A 24185-nucleotide genomic window follows, 5' to 3' on the forward strand; every position below is an offset into this window, starting at 1 on the left:
GTGGGTGGCATCAGGATGGGTAACGCGTGATGAAGCATACTACGTCATCACTTCCTCGTGATCAAGTCTCCAAACGTTCCAAGTCTCAGTACAAAGCAAGGAGGTGCGATCCTAAATCGTTCCCCTCCCTGGCCACGCCATGGAAGGAAAGCCACTTTAAGGATGGCAGTGATCCTTATTTGTCCCAGTACGTTGCATGTTCGAGAGCTGATGGGGACTCCTTTGTCTCGATGAAGCCTCAACTTTTTGAGAGCATTTAGAGGACATGTCTGGGGGGGTGGAGGACTTCTCCAAAATGCGGTCAGCGTCAGTCTTCATAAAAACGGCATCCTTTGCCCAGTCATGGGCATTACACGCTTGTGACAAGCAGGGGAATGTTTCCGTTACCATCACGCCTAACAGCTTAAATATGGTTCAGGGTATTATATTTCACAGAGATCTTCTTTTGCAGTCTGACGACGAGATGCGTGGCAACGAGGAGTTCATTTCGTTTGGCGCGACCATTTGGGTCCAAGGGATAATCAGTTGCCACCGGTGCCTTCATCTTGGCCTTCAAGAGTGACCCATCACCTTGATCTTCTCAGGTAATATACTACTGCTGTGTGTCAAGCCCCATATCCATCCAACAATGCCGTGCTTATATGGCTGAAGTTCCAGCACATAGTCTTCCTGCTGTACTTCCAGCATAACATGTCGAGATTGTGGACGTCCATCCCATCCCAATACTCCATGTGCCCCACATTCGATCTGTCTCAGTTGTGGAGAGCATCATTCCCCTTGCTCACCAGACTGCAGGATTTTACCATGAGAAAGAAAATTCATTTTTCCCTTGGGCCTCAGTGTAGGTCAGTCGATGCAGGGTCTAGCATTGCATGAGTGCCTACATTCTGTGGCTAAGTTCTCCTCTTCTGCTGCCACTACGAGAACAGTTGTAGCTCCGTCAGTTCTATGAATTCTAGTCGGCTCTCAGAGCCAGAAGACTAAACCTGCCCCCTTGATGATGGCTCCCTGTTGCCCCCACCCCACATACCTCGGGAACACTGTCCTCCTAACCATTGGGGACACAAGCCCCCACTTCTCAGCTGGAGAAGCGTAAGTCTTCTTCAGCTCCTCTCGCTAGGAAAGGGCCCCTTGGGTCGCCCCCTCCTCAGGTTTCTGCGAGTGGGAAAGATGACACCCACCAGTGGCTGAAGAGCCCTAAACCAGCTGGTCTTAGGGCTTCACGATCATCCTCAGTCCTGCAGATTGATTGAGTGAAGCCCTCCCAGCTAGAGAAACCCAAGGATCAGCGAGAGAATTCCAGAAAGAAGACCTGCAAGACAAAGCGAATTCCAGTGGCAACCATACCTTTGCTAGCTACAAGCTCTGCATCTGAGGATGATGTGAAGAATCTGGGTCTGATGAGATCTAAGTCCTCAGCGGACGCCAGAGACATAATCACTTATTTCCTGAACAGGCTATATCCAGTTGCAGCAGGTGACCCTGAGGCGTAGACTGCCTCATTGAGTGTTTCATGCCTTCCTAGTCTTCCTCCAGTGGAATTGCGGCGGCTTTTTCCACAACCTGGCTTAGCTTTGGCAACTGTTAAGCTTTACACCTGCTTTCTACATTGCCCTCCAGGAAACCTGGTTCCCAGCACTGCAGACCCTGCCCTTCACAGCTACAGGAGTTATTAGAAGTACCGTAGTGAATATCATAGGGTGTCAGGTGGAGTTTGCGTTTTTATCCCTATTTCTAAGAAGAGTTTGAAGGTGCACAGGCACACTACATATGAAGCTGTAGCTGTCACAATGCAGACGATGCAGGAAATAACTGCCTGCATTTTATATCACCAGATGGTGTGGTACTCCTGAAAGTATTGGCTGCACTGATTGATCAGGTCCTTAAACCTTTCCAACTTCTGGGATATTTTAACACCTGTAACACCTTGTGTGTTAGCGCCGTGCTTACAGGCCCATCTCGACTCTGCCTCTTAAATACTGGGGCCGCCACACATTTTAGTGTGGCTCATGGTAGTAATTCAGCCATTGATTCATCCAACTGCAGCCCAGAACTCCTCCCATCTATCCACTGGAGAGCACATTACGACCTGTGTGGTAGTGACCACTTCCCCACCTACCTGTCACTGCCCTGGCGTCAGGTCCACAGACGCCTACCCATATGAGCTTTTAACAAGGCGGACTGGGAAACGTTGACCTCTGCTGTCACCGTTGAATGTCCCCCACGCAGTGCCATCGATGTTGTCTTTGAACAGATAATTTATCCGGCGGTTTTCGCGGTCCCTCGTTCTCTAGGGTGCCCCCAGCGGAAGACAGTCCCTTGGTGGTGGCCAGAAGTCTCTGAGGTAATTAAAGAGCGTCGGCTAGCTCTACAGCGACATAAGCGATACCCTTCCGTAGAGCAACTAATAGACTTTAAGTGGCTCCATACATGTGGTCGCCTGCTTATAAAACGACGGAGTGTTGGGAGAGGTACACGTCGACCATTTGGTGCCATACATCACCTTCCGAAGTCTGGACGAAGGTCAGACGTCTTTTTGGGTATCAGACCCCCAACAGGTGTCACTGGCGTTAACGTCAATGGCATGCTCTCTACCGACGCAAACGGATTGCTGAGCAATTCGCAGGGCATTTTGCTCGAACCTCTGCGTCGGAGAACCACCCCTCAGCCTTTTGTAACCTCAAACAAGAGATGGAAGAATCGTTCACTACACGCCACATTGAACCCTATAACGCCCCATTTACAGAATTAGAGCAATGTGAGAGCTCCGACACAGCTCCTGGGCCAGATTTGATAAACAGTCAGATGATTATGCACCAGATCCGGTTGAAGTCAGACGAGAGATGTTTAGATATCGCTTGTAGATGACGAGATGGCGTCTTTCCATCGTAGTTTCGGGAGAGCACCATCATGCCGTTGCTCAAACCCGGTAAAAACCCGCTTGATGTGGATAGCTATCGGCCCATCATCCTCAACAACGTTCTTTGTAAGCTGCTAGAATGTATTGTGCGTCAGCGGTTGGGTTGGGTCCTGGAGTCACGTGGCCTACTGGCTCCATGTCAGGGCGGCTTCCGAAAGGGTGGCGCTACCACTGATGATCTTGTGTCCCTGAGTCTGCCATCCAAACAGCCTCTTTCAGACGGCAACACATGGTTGCCGTCTTTTTTGACTTAAAGGTGGCAAGGATATTATGTTGCCAGGTCGTGTCGTAGGCTTTACATCAGTGGGATCTCTCGGGCCCACTCCCAATTTTTATCCCAAATTTCGTGTCGCTTCGTACTTTCCGTGTCCAAATTGGTGCCTCCCGTAGTTCCCCCCATATTCAGGAGAATGGCGTTCCACAGGTCTCCGTATTGAGTGTATCTATATTTTTAGTGGCCATTCACGGCCTAGCAGCAGCTTTAGGCAGCTGGTCTCACCTTCTCTGTATGCGGACGACTTCTACATTTCCGCTGCTCCTCCCATACTGGTCAATGTGTCTTGTGTTGCTGAGCGGTGCTTATAGGTAGCCAGTCATGGGCTCTAGCCCAAGGATTCGTTTTCAGCTCTGACGTCGTGTGTCATGCACTTCTGTCTGCATCATACCGTAAATCGTGAACGTGAACTCCACTCACTGTAGTGCAGAGGTATCGATTCTTAGGACTGGTATTCGAAGCTCGATTGACTTGGCTTCCTCACCTTCGTCATCTTAAGCGGAAGTGCTGGCAACACCTGAATGTCCCATACTGCCTGAGCAACACCAACTGGGGTACAGATCGCTCCACGCTGCTGCAGCTCTACAGAGCCCTTGTTTAATCTCGCCTTGACTATGGGAGTAGGCGCTATCGAACCATAAACCTCTCAGCGATGTGTTTGCTCGACCCAGTGCACCACTTTGGCGTTCACATAGCGATGGGAGCCTTTAGAAGGAGTCTGGTGATAAGTGTCGTGCTGGAGGCCGAAGTCCCTCCATTGCGGATCCGACGTCCACAACTGCTCGCCAGTTACGATGCACACATTCGTCGTCCCCCTGAGCAACCGATTTACCATCTCCTTTCCCCACCCGCGACTGTTCATCTCCTGCATCAGCAGCCTAGGTCACGGCTCACAACTGCGATTCGCGTCCGATCCCTTCTCTCCAAACTGAGTCCTTCCCTCTACCACATCTACGTGAGGTTCATTCACGTACACCTCCATGGTTTCCTAAACCCCGCCGCTCTCCGCTGTCACTTACTCTCGATTCTTGACGTGTTCTGGGGCTCTGAAGTTGTTTAGATCGACGGATGGTTGGCTGATTGTAAACATGGTAACGTTGGCTTCGCCTATGTTTACTGAGGCCATAATGTACAGCATTCCTTGCTGCTGGCTGCAGTGTATTCACTGCAGTGTTTGTGGCTATATCTCGAGGACTTCAGTACATCCGTTCGTGTTCTGACTCCCTTAGCTACCAAAGAATGGCGAGAGTATCACTGGTCTATAGCTTGAAGATGCTAACATCCAGGTGTCCATCTCTGCTCTGGAACGGTCCAGTCGGTCAGTGGTGTTTGTGTGCACCACAGGACACGTCGGAATCCCTGGCAACGAACTTGCTGACAAGCTGGCAAAACGGGCTACACCGGTCCAGGTGATGGGCATCTCTGAATCTGACCTGCGTTCTGTCTTATGCCGCAAAGGTTTTCGGCTTTTGAAGACGGACAACAAATTGCTTGTCATTAAGGAGACTGTGAATGTGTGGAAGTCTTCCCTGCGAGCTTCTCGCAGGTAATCAGTTGATCTTTGTCGGCTCCGCATTGGCCATACGTGCCTCACACATGATTATCTCCTTGGCCGCGAGGACCCACATCAGTGTCACTGTGGCTCCCAGATCACTATCGTCCATCTCTTGCTGGGCGGCCCACTTCTAGCCGCTATGCGGCGGACTTCTAACTTTTCCACCACCCTACCTTCGGTGTTGGGCGACAGTGCCTCACCAACAAAATGTAAAACTAAAATTGCTGTTGAGGGTGGATTTTGTCATTCGAGTTGAGGTTTAGTGCATGTCGTTTGCAACACATTATCCCTCTATCCTAGGGCTTTTACGGTGGAGGTTTTAGAGGATACAGAGTGGCCTGCTTCTCCTTTTTTATTCTCATGGTCAGCCAGCCATGGTACTCTTTCATATTGCTAATCTCTTCTCACTCTTTCTTGCGTCTCTGTGTGGTTTTTATCCCGTGTTTTGTCCATTGTAGTGTTCGCTGTCCTTCTGTAGTTTTTCAGTTCTTCTTTTCTCGTGTTATCGTGCCGTAATTCTTCTTTGTTTTCTTCTTTCTCTTGGTTAATTTTTCTACTGGGAACAAGGGACCGATGAACCCCCTTTCCCATCCTTTTAAATCAACCGACCACCCATTACATTTCCTGAAACTTCCTGGCAGATTAAAACTGTGTGCCCGACCGAGACTCGAACTCGGGACGTTTGCCTTTCGCGGGCAAGTGCTCTACCAAATGAGCTACCGAAGCACGACTCACGCCCGGTACTCAGAGCTTTACCTCTGCCAGTATCCGTCTCCTACCTTCCAAACTTTACAGAAAATCCCCCACTCCGCTGCAGAGTGAAAATCTCATTCTGCATTACATTTCCCTTTTCTAGCTTCCCTACCACGCTCAAGCTTCTGACATTCCAGGCCCCATCTCCTAGAACGTTAGTCTTTCGTTGATTATTCAATCTTTTTCTCATGGTCACCTCCCCCTTGGCAGTCCCCTCACGGAGATCCGAATGGGGTACTATTCCAGAATCGTCTGACAATGGTGAGATCATCACGTAACTTTTTTAATTACAGGGCTCATATCCTGTGGAGAGAATTTGTGTCTTCAATGCAGTGGTTTCCGTTGCCTTCTGCATCCGTATGCCGTTGATCACTGCTGTATTTCGGGAATCAAGTGAACCGAAACTTACAGGGACCTTTTGGGTGAACTCATTTTTGCTTTTAAGGTCACTGGCTGCAACGTGACGCTGAAGATGTCCTAGTGCGATGTGCTCATCACTCAATGCACCGCATTTCTCAGGGAACACATCTAGCCGGGAGTGAAGGAAGGCCATTTCCATGGCACATAGCATGTTAGAATACTGCCATGTTGGCTGATTTCTGCTGGGCGCTACAGGGAGGTGCTCCAGATACTATCCACAGGAGAAAGACAATGACACGGTGCGAGGAAACTAGAAGAAAAACTTTAATTGAAGTTATCTAATGTTTACAGCAGCATCATAAGGAAACCGTAAAGTTCCAACTTACTTGTAACTTTAACTAGAGGGCTGTTTTAGCATAATATTCACGGTCAGAGCATCGAAACGTGTAAAGACCATCTACTTTGGTGTCTGCAAACAACCCGCTTTGGACCAATGTTTTGAGTGTAAACTCAGATTTCTAATCTGAGGCCAGGAGAAATTGGGAGTAGAACATCTCTTTTTCCGAATCGCATCCCCCAAAAGTATCTAGTGGTCTTTCGAAAACATAGGTAGTCATCTGTAAGGAATTACTGAATCCCATTCCATCAGACATGCAGACTACTTTCTTGACCTCTTAATAATGGATGTTTCCTTCTTTGCGAAGCTAACAAATGCACCAGCGTTTATGAGAAATGCTGGTACTTTTCGGCTGGCGCACTTCAGGCCATAAAGAGATTCTGGCAATAACTTTGATGTATGTTCTGAAGTGCAAAGTGCAATGATTGATAATAGGTTGCATATAGTGTCGGCTGCAAAATCGATGAACAGAAGAACATGCAGTCATCTCTATAACGATAATTAATGTCGTTAGGGTCTCACTATTCTCCGTTTTCTCTGTCAAGAGCTACAGGTTGTTGCATTTCTTTGCTGTTCCTCCCGCCCTCTGCCGCAACACGGATGCGGGCAAAGAAATGTGTGGGATCTTGTGACTTGCCACGTTGTATACTGCACAGCTGTTCAGTGCGATATTCACTTGCCTGTTGTCACTGGCTCATGTCTGCATTGGCAATGTTCTGCAATATTGAATCTCTGTCTCGCAACTTTATCGGAAATGGGGTACTCTGTCCCAGAAGCACCTGACTGGAAATGAATCGTTCTCTGAATCGCTAAAACCAAGAAATCTCATACAACAGGAGATGATCTCGTCAAGCCTTGCTTACTAGATTCGCTGCAGCTAGTTCCAGGAGATCTCATTGTGTTGTTAAAAACAAATATTTTGTCTACCGTTTACACAAGGAGAAGTCGTGTTGAATAGATTGGATATTTTGGAAACTCAACTAAATAAAAAACCTTAGTCAGCTACTTGCACTGCAATTAGATAAATCGACCAACTTTGCATCTTGTATGCAGCTGCTTCTCTGTGATTGTAAAACAGTTTTGCCGCGAGCAGTTCACAGAAGAATACTTGTTCTCCGAGTGTTATGTCCAAACAGTGGAGAATTTTGTTGAAAAAAATGGTAGCTGTAGGCACGTACGCAGCCTCTCAACTTCAATCAACGCGTCTTCCATGTTGGGCGTTAGCTCTGAATTCCACACACTGCATTATTCACAACTTCTTTTACCAGTCACTGAACATCGCTTTTTAAACAGTCATACTCTGGCGGTGGAAATGCATCCACTGATTTCTTGAATGAACTCGCTCAGGCAGTGAAGATTGTAACACTCGTTCAAAAAGTGTAGCAAAGAAGTTTTAAACAATCTCGGATATCGTTCACAAAGTTAATTTCCCTTAATGCGCTTTCTTGCCACATGATAACCATAGCACTTCTGTGTGGAAGAAGTTGCCCTTTCCAGGCACAACCTCCGAGTGCGGTTGCAACTGAGGGGAAAGGAGAATAGTTCCATTTCAGAATAACAGGTAATACGTTTATTTTAAACATGACTTATCTTGCGGATTTCTTGGTAGAAATCAATACGCTTAACCTCGGCTTGCAAGGAAATCTCGCGAATACTTCATCAACACAGTTTTCTTCGCAGATTAGCCCTGACACCACTTGATGAACTTTGTGTCGAGCATTACTATCAGTTCTGGAAACATTTAAATGTGTTGAAGTTGAGAATTTGCACTGTTTGAAACTTTGGCAGTCACACATGGAACAGGTCAGCACTGAACTGGAGAACCGATAAATAAGTGCATGGGTTTTATAACCTCTGCCTGTAAATGTTCATTTTCGTCGAATGGAGGAAGTCCAAGCCAATTTCTTGGAGCACGTCAAAGCAACAGACTGAATATAAATTTCTCTAACCCAGAAGTAACAACGTTTTGGGGATCGCATGGTGACGAGTATCTATCATTACCATAAAAAGGCTTTACAGTACTGTTTCCAGTCGCCACGTCATACAAGTAGGACAGCGGATTCTCGACATTGGTGGCAATGAAAACAAAAGCAAGGGACCGACTGGACATCGTAAACAGTGTTCCAAGTGCAGTGCCTGAAATCAAACTATAAGATTCTTTTTTAGATTCAAACAAACAATACCAACCATCACACTTAGTGTAATTACATCTTGGTTTAGTATAAAACCTACAAAAATATGTAATGTGTACATGCAGACTGAAGCGACGAGTGAAAATTTATTCCTCGGCTGGTACTCGAACCCACTTCTCTCGCTCACTACGCAAATATGCAAAGCCACATTGCCAGAGTGGCGTAGTGGTTGGCCCGACTGCACGGACTACCCTAGTATGCCTCTTCCTCAACAATATTCCTATTCATGCTCTACCCCACTTGGTATTTCCCATGAACTCTAATAGCACTGCAGTGGGTCTCGGATGCTGAGGCGCTAACCGAGTACAGTTGAACGAAATCCGGTCTGCTGCCCGAAACCCAAGCTTAGCTTCACTTGATTAAAGCACCTATGTGGTTCCAGAGACCTCTTCAGGTATCACGAATCAGTGATGTATAAGTGCAGACTGAGCGAAGATTCTGTAACAAGGCCAGGATTCGAACTCTGGCACAGTGCGAGTGAGCAAAATGCCTGAGTGGAGTAGAGGTTAGCCCATCTGCGTTGTGGGCAAGAGAACTGGGTTCGTGTCTTGGCGTTGGTACGAATTATCAGTCGTCGCTTCATTCTGCATATATACATCATAGATATTTGAAACTTCAAAATGTCTCTGGAATCTTATAGTTACAATACTGGCCATTAAAACTGCTACATCAACAAGAAATGCAGATGATATAATCACATGTCAGTTCTAGTACAATATATTTGGCAAATGAATACCCTTTTATTTTCACGCAATTTGGGTGCATAGATCCTGAGAAATCAGTACCCAGAACAACCACTTCTGGCCGTAATAATGGCCTTGATACCCCTGGGCATTGAGACAGACAGGGCTTGGATGGCGTGTACAGGTACAGCTGCCCATGCAGGTTCAACACGATACCACAGTTGATCAAGAGTAGTGACTGGCGTATTGTGACCACCAGACGTTTTCAATTGGGGAGAGATCTGGAGCATGTGCTGGCCAGGGTAGCAGTCGAACATTTTCTGCATCCAGAAACGCCGGTACAGGACCTGTAACATGCGGTCGTGCATTATCCTGCTGAAATTTAGGGTTTCGCAGAGATCGAATGAAGGGTAAAGCTACGGGTCGTAACACATGTGAAATGTTCGCATTGACTGTGCTTTGAACAATAGACGTTACAAGAGGTGACCGAGACATGTAACCAATAGCACCCCATACCATCACGCTGGGTGATGCGCCAGCACGGCAATGACGAGTACAGGCTTCCAATGTGCGTTCACCGCGATGTCGCCAAACATGGCTGCGACCATCATGATGCTGTAAACAGAATCTGGATTCATTCGAAAAAATTACGTTTTGCCATTCGTGCACCCAGGTTCCTCGTTGAGTACACCATCGCAGACGCTCCTTTTTGTGATGCAGCGTCAAGGGTAACTGCAGCAATGGTCGCCGACGTTGCAGCAGCATGGACCATCAGCTCGAACTATTCGTGCAGATGGTTGTTGTCTTGCAAACGTCACCATCTGTTGACTCAGGAATCGAGGACGTGGCTGCACGATGCGTTACAGCCATGCGGCTAAGATGCCTGTCATCTCGACTGCTAGTGATACGAGGCCGTTGGGATCCAGCACGGCGTTCCGTATAACCCTCCTAAAGCCACCGATTCCATATTATGCTAACAGTCATTGGATCTCGACCAACGCGAGCAGCAATGTCGCGATAAGATAAACCGTATTTGCAATAGGTTACAGTCCGACCTTCGTCAAAGTCGGAAACCGGATGGTACGGATTTCTCCTGCTTACACGAGGCATCACAACAACGTTTCACCAGGCAACGCCTTTCAGCTTGTTTGTGTGTGAGAAATCGGTTGGAAATGTCCCTCATGTCAGCACGTTGTAGGTGTCGCCACCGGTGCCAACCTTGTGCAAATGATTAGCTTTTCAGAGCATTCACACATCACAGCATCTTCTTCCTGTCGGTTAAATTTCGCGTCTGTAGCACGTCATTTTCGTGGTGTAGCAATGTTAATGGCATGTAGTATATTTGAATGAATAGTGGGTTATTTAAAACCATTAATGAAAGTACTTAACGACAGAATTCGAGCCAAAGTAAGGGCTTATGGTACCCGGAGAAAGGGTCTAACAAGAGAAAGGCATCAGACACGGCCAACCGATTCGACTCAAATTTGGCAGGTCGCTTATGTACAACCTAAAACGAAGGACTCTATTTTGGGTCAACTCACCCGCAATTTTGAGAAAATCACTCCTATAGGTTCTGTCGAGCAATCGACTCAAAATTGAAGGTATCGATAGATAATTGCAAATCGAAAATTTTTCCTCATCAGGTATGGGGTCTCAAAACGCATACTTTAAGAGAAATCGAGGCAAAAAACATTTACAACTGCCGCTTTTGTACCCAAATGGTAAACGCTTTTCGTAGGCAGCACAGATAGCGCAACGGCTAAGGTAACTGGCTGGGAATCGGAGACCCCGGGTTAGAATTTCTTAGAAACCTAGCGGACGTTATTTTTTTCGTTTATATTTTGCCATATCTTAATTGATAGGGATAGGAGGGTTAATAAGGTAAGTAAATCATTAAGAAATGATAATAATAAGTTAGGCAAACTATCAAACTCACACCGTTTAGGAAATTACTTTACTAACTTTTCAAGTGACAAGGCTTAAAACAACTTTGAGATCCCTCGTCAGGAATTCACAGCACTCGTACTCGGATAGCCAACCGCGCGACGCTTGTTTACAGCGGGACACGGGACAGAATGAACGCTGGGAGAGTTATGTTGTCTCGGTTGCCTCTTCGTCATACCATAGTTGTGAACCTGGGTGAGTGAAGGTGTCCAGCACGAGTCTTACAGAAGTCAATCGGAAAGAGTTGTTTTCCGTCATTAGGCTGCCGCGAACCTCGTGGATACATGTTGCATTAACGATGTATTCATTCACTCGTCATATGTTACTTCTGGAAGAACACTGGAAAAATCACTACACGTACTGTATGTAGTTTGTAGTAATTACCTCGTCTGTTTATGCCGTAGTAACTAGTTATGACACAACAAACAACATCTTTCAGGTGAATAATCTGAATAATGGAGGATGTACACCCTTCGACGAGCACTGTAATATATATAGTTGGGAGCGAGTGACAGACGATTGTAAGCGAGAAGCTACCGACGCTGTGTTTTGGTTTGTAAAAGTATTGCAAGACTGATGTATTATCAACGCACTATCGGAAGCAGGCAGTTCTGTTTTTTTTTCAGATTAAAAACTGGTTTAAATGGCTCTGAGCACTATGGGACTTAACGTCTATGGTCATCAGTCCCCTGGGGGACACTGCAGGAGCCTCCACGAAGATTGCGTTCACCACTCGAACAACAAGCAATCGGGCGTCCCCTGGAAACGACCTAGTCGGCCAATCCTGCAAATACCGGAGCACCAAAACCAAAGATGACAAAACAACTCTCCGAAGAGACTAAAAAAAGGCCTTTATCAAGACCATCACTAGTGACAACTTCCTGCAATATTGAAGGCTTATCTGTAAATAAAGACATTTTATTATCTGACATGTGCAAACGGAACAACTCTGATGTTTTAGTGTTACAATAGGGCACCAACTAGTCATAGACCAAAAATACAGGGCATGAAATTAGTTCTTGAGAGACCACACGAAAGGTACCGAAGTGCTATATTTGTGAAACCGAACTTAGTCATATGCTCCTGTGCTCTGACCTGCGAATAAAATATAGAAATTTTAACAATTGAGCTACATTCATGTACTGTAACATCCGTGTACAAACCACCCAGTGCGAGTTTCAAATTTACGGAGCCTGGAAATTTCCATTCAAAAAACATTAAAGTTGTACTAGGAGATTTTAACTGTCACGGTCTCGCATGGGGTTATAAAGAGAAATGACAATGGCGAAATGCTGGAGATCTGGGCAGACGAGGCTAAACTGTAATCGATACATGACCCAAAGTTGCCTCCATCATTTAACAGTGGAAGATGGAAACGAGGATATAATCCAGATAACATCTTTGTCTCCGAAAAGGTATCCCTGCAAACTGTTGCGATCTTGCAATTGGGTCCTCGATTTGCTTTACACAGAGCAATAAGTTGCTGCATTACTGCATTAATCAAATCAGATGTAATGCCCTTCAAGAAACGCTTCAATTTCAAAAAAGCTCATTGGGAACTTTTCACAGAGGACCTTGATAAGGAGATTGTGGAAATTAAACCAGAGATACAATCATATGAAACTTTTATAGACCTTGTCAAGAAAATCTCTCGACGGAGCAGACCTAGAGGGTGCCGCACCCAGTTTATCGCTGGACTCAATGGTAGCCGAAAGGAAGCTCTGACAAAATATGAAGAACTGTACGATAAGGACCCCTTCTCAAAGGAAACGCTCCAGGCAGGTGAGGTAGTGATGTCTGGTATATCCGAAGCGAGAAAGGAAAAGTGGTGTAACCTCCTACAAGAGACGGACATGAAGCACAGCAGTAGGAAGGCATGGAAACTGGTCAAAAGTCTCAGCAACGACCCAACAGAACCACAACCAAATTACAGTGAAGTTACACCTGATCAGATACCTCACCAACTACTCATGAACGGAAAAACTAAAAGGAAGATCAGGAATGGCAAAATTAAAAGAAAACTGAACGAGGAGATTAGCTTCCTAGCTCGCCCGTTCTTCATTCAGGAGCTACAAGATGCCATCAACGATTTGAAAAACGATAAGGCCGCTGGCATCGATGATCTGAGCAAATTAAACGTTTTGGAACAGGAGTACAAGCATGGATCCTAGAGCTCATGAATAACAACAATGCAAATTCCTAAACTGTGGAGGAAAGCTCGGGTTATTGCGTTACTAAAACCAGGGAAAGAGCCAGCTGAAGCTAAAAATTTTCGGCCTGTCTAACTGCTTTGTCATTTATTTTAAGTGCTGGAGCGAATGATCCTCAGACGCCTAGCTGATTATGTGGACAAGGCCCTCATTAACGAACAAGCTGGATTTCGACCAGGAAAATCATGCTGTGGCTAAATCCTTAATCTTACACAGTACATCGAAGACGGATATCACAGAGGAGAAGTAACTGGGGTCGCATTCCTGGATCTCAGTGCTGCATTTGACACAGAAACGGTGTAGTCCTTAGTTAACCATTAGTTGCTTACCCAGAAAGTGTATAATGTCTGTGTTCGTGAAATGCATGCTACAGAACAGGCGCTACTATGTAACCAGCAATCTAAAAACAGCCAATGGAAGACACAAATAATATTGGAGCCAAGACACTACCATGTGCAAGTCCATTTTTCTAACATCTATAACAATGATCTTACCATCAGCCACCAGACACGATTGTTCATATATGCTGATGATGCAGCAGTGGCCACACAGGATAAAACCTTTGAACAAGTGGAGGAGAGTCTCACAGGAGCTTTAACAGAACTTGCTACTTATTACGACGGCAATAATCTCAAACCAAACCCTAGTAAATCTCAAGTATCCACCTTCCATCTTAGGAACAAACAAGCCAAACGGAAACTCCGAGTCATGTGGCAAGGGAAGAGCTGAAACATACAAACAGCCCAAAATACCTGGGAGTAACATTGGACAGAGCACTTACTTTTAAGCAGCACTGTCACAACACTAAAAAAAAAAGTGTCTGTGCCAGGAACAACATACTGCGGAAGCTAACAGGTTCATCGTGGGGAGCTCAACCACGGGTCTGGTGCTGAGTATCTCAGCAGCGGAATTTGCGGCGCCAGTTTGGAGCAACTCTGCTCACACTAAGCAAGTTGACGTCGCCGTAAACGAAACTGTACGTATTGCCACAGGATGCCTCAAACCTACTCCCACATACATCATTTATCCCATCATAGGCATAGCACCACCCACTATCCGCAGACAAGTAGCCGCCGAGATCGAAAGATCAAAACAAATGAATGATCCTCGACACCCGATGCATATGCACCGAAAACGACGTGTCCGGCTAAAATCCCGCAGGAGTTTCATTGAAACTACTGAAGAGCTCGCCACCAAGCCCGCCGCAAGGCGGCTATCTCTTTGGGAAGTAATGGTGCCACACTCCACAATGGAACTACTTGAGGAGGGATCTGCAGGATTTCAACTACCTTTTACAACTTGGAGGTCATTAAACCGACTGCGCACTGGAGTAACTGGGTGCAAATCAAACCTATTTAAATGGGGTTACAGTGATAGCGATATAAGTCCTGTATTGCTCCGTATTCACACCTATCTGGGCAAATCAGTAGGTGGTCTCTCTATGACTTTCAAAATATCATCTTTAGTGCATGTTAATGACAAAGCAAACTACGTTGCTAATTACTGGGAAGGGAAGATATAATTGGTGCATCCGGATACGGAAGAAGAAGAAGAAATCAGTCCCCTAGAACCTAGAACTACTTAGGTTAGTTAGGTTTAAGGACATCACACAACACCCAGTCATCACTAGGCAGAGATATTTCCAGATTAATAGGAGCGGATATCGTCGAGCGATTTTTGGAGCTGACGAATGACCTTTGTTGATACTGATGTACTATACCATGAAGACGAAGCAGGTGGCGATTCAGTGGAAGATATTCCGACTAGTGAATCGCATAATGGTCATAACACTTTGGAAATCTCCACGTCACTGGGAATATGTGCTTCATATTTTCTCGATGAGTATTACGAACCGGTTACTAAACGATTGAACTACGTTGCTATAGCCCTTGGAGTAACAGTACAGGCGGTAGCGCTAGCCAGGAATCATCCAAATTGGAACTTACAAACACTGCAAAAGAATGGAGCAACGAAAGCCCTAAAAAGGAAGGAGGACTTGAAAATGTGGGAATGTGTCGTATCTTGTCCCTCCATTAACGATATCAAATACCAGGCAATAAATAAGTGTACATACAACCGATTTGTCGAATCTCGTTGTAACGAGAATGTAACAACGAGAATACTTCAGGAGTAGGCTGTAGGTTTCAATATACGGCCAACAAGAATTTTACATTTGCTGCATCATTATCTTGGGCAAGAAAGTTCAAATCGGAGTATAAACTTCGTCAACGGCACGTCACCAAATACGTCTGTCATAAGGAGGTACAAAATACGATAGAAGATATACAGAAAGTGGCGGCTCTTTTCAGCACGCAAATGGCGTCACTTATGACCGGTTTTAATGGTGATTACGTGATCAACACCGATCTAACAGGGTGAAAGTATCGGGTGAACATTCGACGAACTTTATCGCATAAGGGGGATAAACGAACCCTTGTCGCAGTTGGTAGGCAACACTTTTCCAGAGGCTGTTATAGCATATTGCGCCGTGAACGAATATGTTAGTTTGCTTTTCCTAAGGTTTTCCTGTGTTTACAAGAAACGAATGTTACATTTGGTCCTCGGGTTGTAGAAGAGGTCAATCGTTTAACGGACTCGTTGGAAAATGTTTACATTACCTGCTCAAAATCCGGGAAACTCCCAATAAATGTTCTGTAAATCGCATTGGTCAATGTTTTAAAACCATACGTTTCTGATAACAAGTTTTGTCTAATATTGAATTATGGAGTGGACAAATTTATACTACAATATATATGACAAAATGTCTATAGATGGCGAAGGTCAGCCGACGTGCACAGTAAAAGTAATACCGCCAAACTGCAGCCGTGTGATGTTTATTTCTATCGCCAGGTTAAAAACTTTATTTTCAGGCCCCAGAATTGCAGTGTGCTTCTGGAAACCCATCGAGAATTGCACAACCGGACGGATGCAATAACTATTGACAGCATAATTCATAACCAACTTTCAGCACCGATTTTTCAGGCAATGAAATATTTTTAAATGTAAACCGTCTTTTTCGGGAATTAATTTTGATGCATACCACGAATACGATAAGTTTGTTCCTTCCGAAGAGTCTGCGGAAAACGGTGTAGCTGTCGAAAGATTGCATTCATTGGATGTTCTTGGTGCCGTGAGTTGATTTGTTTCGAATGTTTATATGACAAGTACCATCCATCTAGTTGTTCGAAGAAAAGGGGACACGTAACAGTGACTGGAAGAGCCAATGTTAAGTGACTGGAGTAACATTTTACTTGTTTACTATCCCAAGATGTGTGAGGTATTTATTTGCCTACTTTATTGTCATCATTCCTTATTGATTTACTTACCTTATTAACCGTCCTATCGCTATCAATTGAGACATGGAAGAATACAAACGAAAGGTACAACTTCCGCTACGTTTACTTCGAAAGTCTAACCCGAGTTCTACGATTCCTAGCCACTTACCGTGGCAGTTGCGCTATCGGTGCTGCCTGCGAAAAGCGTTTACCATGTGGGTACAGAAGCGGCAGTTGTAAAAGTTTCTTACCTCGATTTCTCGAAAAGTTTGCATTTTTGGACTCCATACCTGATGATGAAAAATGCTCTATTTACAATTATCTATCGATCCCTCCAATTTTGAGTGAATTGCTCGTCATAACCTTTAGGGGTTATTTTCTCAAAAACGCGGGGGTGTTGACCCAAGGTATCTTAGATTCCTTCGTTTTAGGTTGTACACAAGTGACCTGCCAAATTTGAACCTGGCCGTGTCTGAGGCCTTCCCCTTGTAAGCTGATTGTTATGCTTGTGGGGTCAGCAGAGACTGTACTTTGGTTTTCTTAAAGAAATTAGTTTAAAGTAGCAAAACAATTGCAATAGTTAGGGCTGTATTTTTTACCTTGATAAACGTAGGTCAGTCCTGAAACTCAGATATCTTAGCTTCATATGAAGTGTAAATATCTAATTTTGTCATTGTATTCGATATTTGCGTTCTACAGTTTAACAAATATTGTAAAAGCCTTGTCGACAATAATTTTAGAAATTCAGATAACGTACACATACAGTTATTTCACGACGATGTGAGAGACGTAGCCAAAATCAATATTTCACCGCAAAAAAAGCGTAATTATATTAAGCAGATACTATTACGAGTATCAGAGGTGCTTGTGACTCGCGGTATGGCAGGAGCGCACTAACAGCCACCCGCCAATACATCTGACCATAGCTATAATTGAGGTACGTTTTCCTATATTTCGACAATAAGTGATCGTATTTATCTGTTAATGTTATTTTTTTGTTTTGGCGAATACTATACGCTTTTCATTTAACGCACCCTAAGGCTGAGAAACCAGTGTATACTTCCCGGTAGTATCGTAGCTTATGTGCTTCGAAGATTCCTGCGGCCGCCGCGAACGGCGCTTTGCCGACCAGTGAAGACCCCCAGTAGGTTGTTGTAGAAGGAGACTGGTGGCAGGTGTCGGCCGCTTGCAAGGCTACTTTTATTTGCTATTGGGTGCCGAACGTTACACCGAGTTGTTGATAGTTAGCCCAACTGGCAAACATTCAATGTACCTAGACGTTTCTCATAGCTAGCCGCGTCTGCCACAAGTTATCAATAAAGATGTTCAAATGTGTGTGAAACCTTACGGGACTTAACTGCTTACACTCTATTTAACCCAAATTACCCTAAGGACAAACACACACACCCATGCCCGAGGGAGGACTCGAACCTCCGCCGGAACCAGCCGTACAGTCCAGGACTGCAGCGCCTAAGACCGCTGGGCCAATCCCGCGCGGCTGTCAATAATGAATCATTTCTTTGCCCACAAGTTGAGTAATTTATTTGACGTGCCCTCGTAACAACTGATCTTGTGTTTGCTTGTCCAGATTCCAACGGCGACAGATCCCTTTCGACGCTTTCCACCCATTTATGATCGTCAGCTACGACGTAACATTTGGCTTCTTGAAACATAACGGTTACCGACGCGCAGCATAACATTTTCAGATTCTCGAAATAGCGTCTGTTCCGCTGATTTCGAGGCTATTTCCACTTGAAAATGCAATAAATTGTGCAAAATAGATTTTTAAAGGACATCTTCGTTAGCGTAGTCCAGTATGCTATACAGAATTAGACTGTACAGTCTAATTTCAGCAGGTCCGTCAATATCTTGAAGTAGCTTGTACTATGCAATATAAACAGTTTAATTTTAGCAGGTCAATCAATATGTTACATAGTATTTTGCGTCACCATAAATCTTCATATTGCGCAATATTATTGACCATCTGAAGTATTGCACAGTATTATTGATAGTTGATGAACAAACCTCTTAAACGGGCCCTAGACTAATTGACGTTTGTGGTTTATGCAGTGATACGCTACCCACTCTGTTTCCGCCCGTTGGATTGTTGTCTTTGTCCACAGCTGGACATCTGTAGCAGACATCAAGTTACAGCTCGTGTGCGAAACTACAGCGCACATGCTTTGAAGTATTTACTTCTAGCATCTGATGCTGTTCCTTCGTCTTACGTTAGTAAGACCTGCGGGAAACTTGACGCATGTTAAAGAAAACCTTCGCGTTTATTTTGAGATACAAATAAATTAGTCCTTATTTCCGATAATGGTTACCTTACATCCGATGAAGTCTCAAGCAGTCGTAGTACACCAGGCTTTGAGTCCCTCCAAACGCTGAAAACATGAGATGTCAATGTTATTTCTATTTCCATGATCCCCAGTTTTACTCGTCAGTTGTGTCCTTTCGTAATTCCTATAGAAAGAGAATAATGCCGGTCCCAAGACTGACACCTGTGACGCTTCTGAGAGAAAGTGCTACCAGAACGACTTTTTATTCCTACAGATAACTCGTCGTCGTCGTCGTCGTTGTTGTTGTTGTTGTTGTTGTTGTTGTTGTCGGTGAAGAGCACGCTCGAGTTGCTTGAAACCTACTTGAAATACAGAGGTCGGTCAGCATTACTGAGTCAGCTACAGGGGCACCTACCTTCATCCTGTCGGGTCGCAGGTCGACTCCCACGACGGTGACCCCGCGCTGCAGCAGAGCGCGCGCCACGGCGGCCCCTATGCCGGAGCTGGCACCCGTCACCATGGCAACGCGGCCTGCGTACCGCTCCATGCTGCTGCCTGCAGACCTCTGCCGTCCGCTGCGGCTGCTGAGGGCCCTTCCCGCCGTGACCCAGTAGCACGCGTAAACACGATAACGATAGCTGCCCTTGTCATGCTGAACGTGCAGAATTTAATCTAAATACCGAGAGCGAACAGCTCGGCTGGAACCAGACGCAGTTCGTTTCCTATTATACTGGGCTCTGACACTTCGACACCCTATATTTAGAAACATCGTTCTGATATCCATAAATGATTGAAAAAGTCATTCTTTAAAAATCTGTCGCATAGAACACCTTGGGTTGCTGCTAAACAGACCTTTATTTCATACCAGTTTCAGTCCAACTGACGATAGCCGTCAACCTCGGTGGCAACTTGGAAAATACTAGGCTGTTTCAAAACGTAAGTTACACATGTTGTCTCACTCTGTTGCGCTGTTGTTGTTGTTGTTGTTGTCTCAGTCCTGAGACTGGTTTGATGCAGCTCTCCATGCTACTCTATCCTGTGCAAGCTGCTTCATCTCCCAGTACCTACTGCAACCTACATCCTTCTGAATCTGCTTAGTGTACTCATCTCTCGGTCTCCCTCTACGATTTTTACCCTCCACGCTGCCCTCCAATGCTAAATTTGTGATCCCTTGATGCCTCAAAACATGTCCTACCAACCGCTCCCTTCTTCTAGTCAAGTTGTGCCACAAACTTCTCTTCTCCCCAATCCTATTCAATACCTCCTCATTAGTTACGTGATCTATCCACCTTATCTTCAGTATTCTTCTGTAGCACCACATTCGAAAGCTTCTATTCTCTTCTTGTCCAAAGTAGTTATCGTCCATGTTTCACTTACATACATGGCTACACTCCAAACAAATACTTTCAGAAACGACTTCCTGATACATAAATCTATATTCGATGTTAACAAATTTCTCTTCTTCAGAAACGCTTTCCTTGCCATTGCCAGTCTACATTTTATATCCTCTCTACTTCGACCATCATCAGTTATTTTACTTCCTAAATAGCAGAACTCCTTTACTACTTTAAGTGTCTCATTTCCTAATCTAATTCCCTCAGCATCACCCGATTTAATTGGACTACATTCCATTATCCTCGTTTTGCTTTTGTTAATGTTCATCTTATATCCTCCTTTCAAGACACTGTCCATTCCGTTCAACTGCTCTTCGAAGTCCTTTGCCGTCTCTGACAGAATTACAATGTCATCGGCGAACCTCAAAGTTTTTACTTCGTCTCCATGAATTTTAATACCTACTCCAAATTTTTCTTTTGTTTCCTTTACTGCTTGCTCAATATACAGATTGAATAACATCGGGGAGAGGCTACAACCCTGTCTCACTCCTTTCCCAACCACTGCTTCCCTTTCATGCCCCTCGACTCTTATTACTGCCATCTGGTTTCTGTACAAATTATAAATAGCCTTTCGCTCCCTGTATTTTACCCCTGCCACCTTTAGAATTTGAAAAAGAGTATTCCAGTCAACATTGTCAAAAGCTTTCTCTAAGTCTACAAATGCTAGAAACGTAGGTTTGCCTTTTCTTAATCTTTCTTCTAAGATGAGTCGTAAGGTCAGTATTGCCTCACGTGTTCCAACATTTCGACGGAATCCAAACTGATCCTCCCCGAGGTCTGCATCTACCAGTTTTTCCATTCGTCTGTAAAGAATTCGCGTTAGTATTTTGCAGCCGTGGCTTATTAAACTGATAGTTCGGTAATTTTCACATCTGTCAGCACCTGCTTTCTTTGGGATTGGAATTATTATATTCTTCTTGAAGTCTGAGGGTATTTCGCCTGTCTCATACATCTTGCTCACCAGCTGGTAGAGTTTTGTCATGACTGGCTCTCCCAAGGCCGTCAGTAGTTCTAATGGAATGTTGTCTACTCCGGGGGCCTTGTTTCGACTCAGGTCTTTCAGTGCTCTGTCAAACTCTTCACGCAGTATCGTATCTCCCATTTCCTCTTCATCTACATCCTCTTCTATTTCCATAATATTGTCCCCAAGTACATCGCCCTTGTATAAACCTTCTATATACTCCTTCCACCTTTCTGCCTTCCCTTCTTTGCTTAGAACTGGGCTGCCATCTGAGCTCTTGATATTCATACACGTGGTTCTCTTCTCTCCAAAGGTCTCTTTAATTTTCCTGTAGGCCGTATCTATCTTACCCCTAGTGAGATAAGCTTCTACATCCTTACATTTGTCCTCTAGCCATCCCTGTTTAGCCATTTTGCACTTCCTGTCGATCTCATTTTTGTATTCCTTTTTGTCTGCTTCATTTACTGCATTTTTATATTTTCTCCTTTCATCAGTTAAATTCAATATTTCTTCTGTTACCCAAGGATTTCTAGCAGCCCTCGTCTTTGTACCTACTTTATCCTCTGCTGCCTTCACTACTACATCCCTCAGAGCTACCCATTCTTCTTCTACTGTATTTCTTTCCCCTATTCCTGTCAATTGTTCCCTTATGCTCTCTCTGAAACTCTGTACAACCTCTGGTTCTTTCAGTTTATCCAGGTCCCATCTCCTTAATTTCCCACATTTTTGCAGTTTCTTCAGTTTGACCACAATCTATTGGTTATGACCTGTAGATTAAGAGTCCACATCTGCCCCTGGAAATGTCTTACAACTTAAAACCTGGTTCCTAAATCTCTGTCTTACCATTATATAATCTATCTGATACCTTTTAGTATCTCCAGGGTTTTTCCACGTATACAACCTTCTTTCATGATTCTTAAACCAAGTGTTAGCTATGATTAAGTTGTGCTCTGTGCAAAATTCTACTAGGCGGCTTCCTCTTTCATTTTTTAGCCCCAATCCATATTCACCTACTATGTTTCCTTCTCTCCCTTTTCCTACACTCGAATTCCAGTCACCCATTACTATTAAATTTTCGTCTCCCTTCACTACCTGAATAATTTCTTTTATTTCATCGTACATTTCTTCAATTTCTTCATCATCTGCAGAGCTAGTTGGCATATAAACTTGTACTACTGTAGTAGGTGTGGGCTTCGTATCTATCTTGGCCACAATAATGCGTTCACTATGCTGTTTGTAGTAGCTTACCCGCATTCCTATTTTCCTATTCATTATTAAACCTACTCCTGCATTACCCCTATTTGATTTTGTGTTTATAACCCTGTAGTCACCTGACCAGAAGTCTTGTTCCTCCTTCCACCGAACTTCAGTAATTCCCACTATATCTAACTTTAACCTATCCATTTCCCTTTTTAAATTTTCTAACCTACCTGCCCGATTAAGGGATCTGACATTCCACGCTCCGATCCGTAGAACGCCAGTTTTCTTTCTCCTGATAACGACATCCTCCTGAGTAGTCCCCGCCCGGAGATCCGAATGGGGGACTATTTTACCTCCGGAATATTTTACCCAAGAGGACGCCATCATCATTTAATCATACAGTAAAGCTGCATGTCCTCGGGAAAAATTACGGCTGTAGTTTCCCCTTGCTTTCAGCCGTTCGCAGTACCAGCACAGCAAGGCCGTTTTGGTTAATGTTGCAAGGCCAGATCAGTCAATCATCCAGACTGTTGCCCCTGCAACTACTGAAAAGGCTGCTGCCCCTCTTCAGGAACCACACGTTTGTCTGGCCTCTCAACAGATACCCCTCCGTTGTGGTTGCACCTACGGTACGGCCATCTGTATCGCTGAGGCACGCAAGCCTCCCCACCAACGGCAAGGTCCATGGTTCATGGGGGGAGGTCTGTTGCGCTATGGTCTTAAAAGTCCTCGCAGTGTCAGAAGAGACTACCTATTCCGGGTTTACTGCTGATGCTGCTCTCCTCCGGAACGAATAACATGTTGTTGCACCGTTTCTCTCGCACTCTGTGATGAACAAGAAACGCACTCTAATGTTATCGCAATTTTGCCCTACATGAGCCCTTAACACGTTTTTCTCACAAGAATACCACTGTCCCTCGTATTTTAAGTCCCATTTTGTTTAATTGTTTATGAACATCATCACAATCAATTACGCAATCTAATAAAAGTTTCAATATATAACTTTCCTCCCCACTAGCAACCAGTATAATTATGTTAAACATAATATTAATACAAATGATTAGTATTTTATTAATGACCTCCTTCATAAGCAGCCATATCAGTCATCACAGTTGCTCAAGAAAGTTATAATTAAGCTTTACTTGCATAATCAGAATCGGACGATGACTCTCCTTGTCCGCAGTCTCGATGATTCGAAGCGATCTGCAATCCTGTGTAAATAAAGTGTCTTGGTTTTCTTGCGTTGCGTAGACAGTCGGGAAACCTCAGATCAAGTGGAAAGTTTACTTTGATAGAGTTTAATCATCCGATGAAATAATGGACATCTTGGATCTAATAATTGCAGGTTGGTTTCCAATTCATCGGATGTTCCCTTCTGATTACGAACGAAACGACATCTGCGTGCAAGTTTCGAATTGAGAATACAAATATAATGACATTCGTTACACACTTTGATGTAAATGCTCAGTATATATTTTCCTGAGTAGCATACAATATATTTTCCATCTCTTTCTTCCAGTAATCTCGAATAGCCGAATTGAAAAATTGTAATTTTGCTATCGTCACGGAGAACATCCTAGAAGTCCCCTCAACAGAAAAGAGAGTACTGCACTACTCTTCGTAATATTCTATTACTATTACATGGGCGCATAATTACTTTGATATACTCCCAGACTCGATGCTCAGATGGTCAAGTAGGAAACGTAATTCACTCATAGAATTGTGCAGGGATAATTAGAAGAAAATAATGAGGTTGTAACACATAATTCTAGCTAGAATTATTGT

General features: G+C 44.4%; 1 protein-coding gene across 1 annotated transcript in view; it reads right to left on the reverse strand.

Annotated features, from left to right (window-relative positions):
* Positions 1-19413, reverse strand: part of LOC126336361 (farnesol dehydrogenase-like) — a 75976-nt gene extending 56563 nt beyond the window's left edge. The window contains exon 1 of the mRNA XM_049999955.1: positions 19261-19413. Within this exon, the coding sequence (XP_049855912.1) occupies positions 19261-19392 (132 nt within the window). The 5' untranslated portion in view covers positions 19393-19413. The remainder of the gene's footprint in view (positions 1-19260) is intronic.
* Positions 19414-24185: the final 4772 nt, after the last annotated feature.

Source organism: Schistocerca gregaria, chromosome 2, assembly GCF_023897955.1.
Source record: "Schistocerca gregaria isolate iqSchGreg1 chromosome 2, iqSchGreg1.2, whole genome shotgun sequence".
In the NCBI taxonomy this organism is placed as follows: Eukaryota; Metazoa; Arthropoda; class Insecta; order Orthoptera; family Acrididae; genus Schistocerca; species Schistocerca gregaria.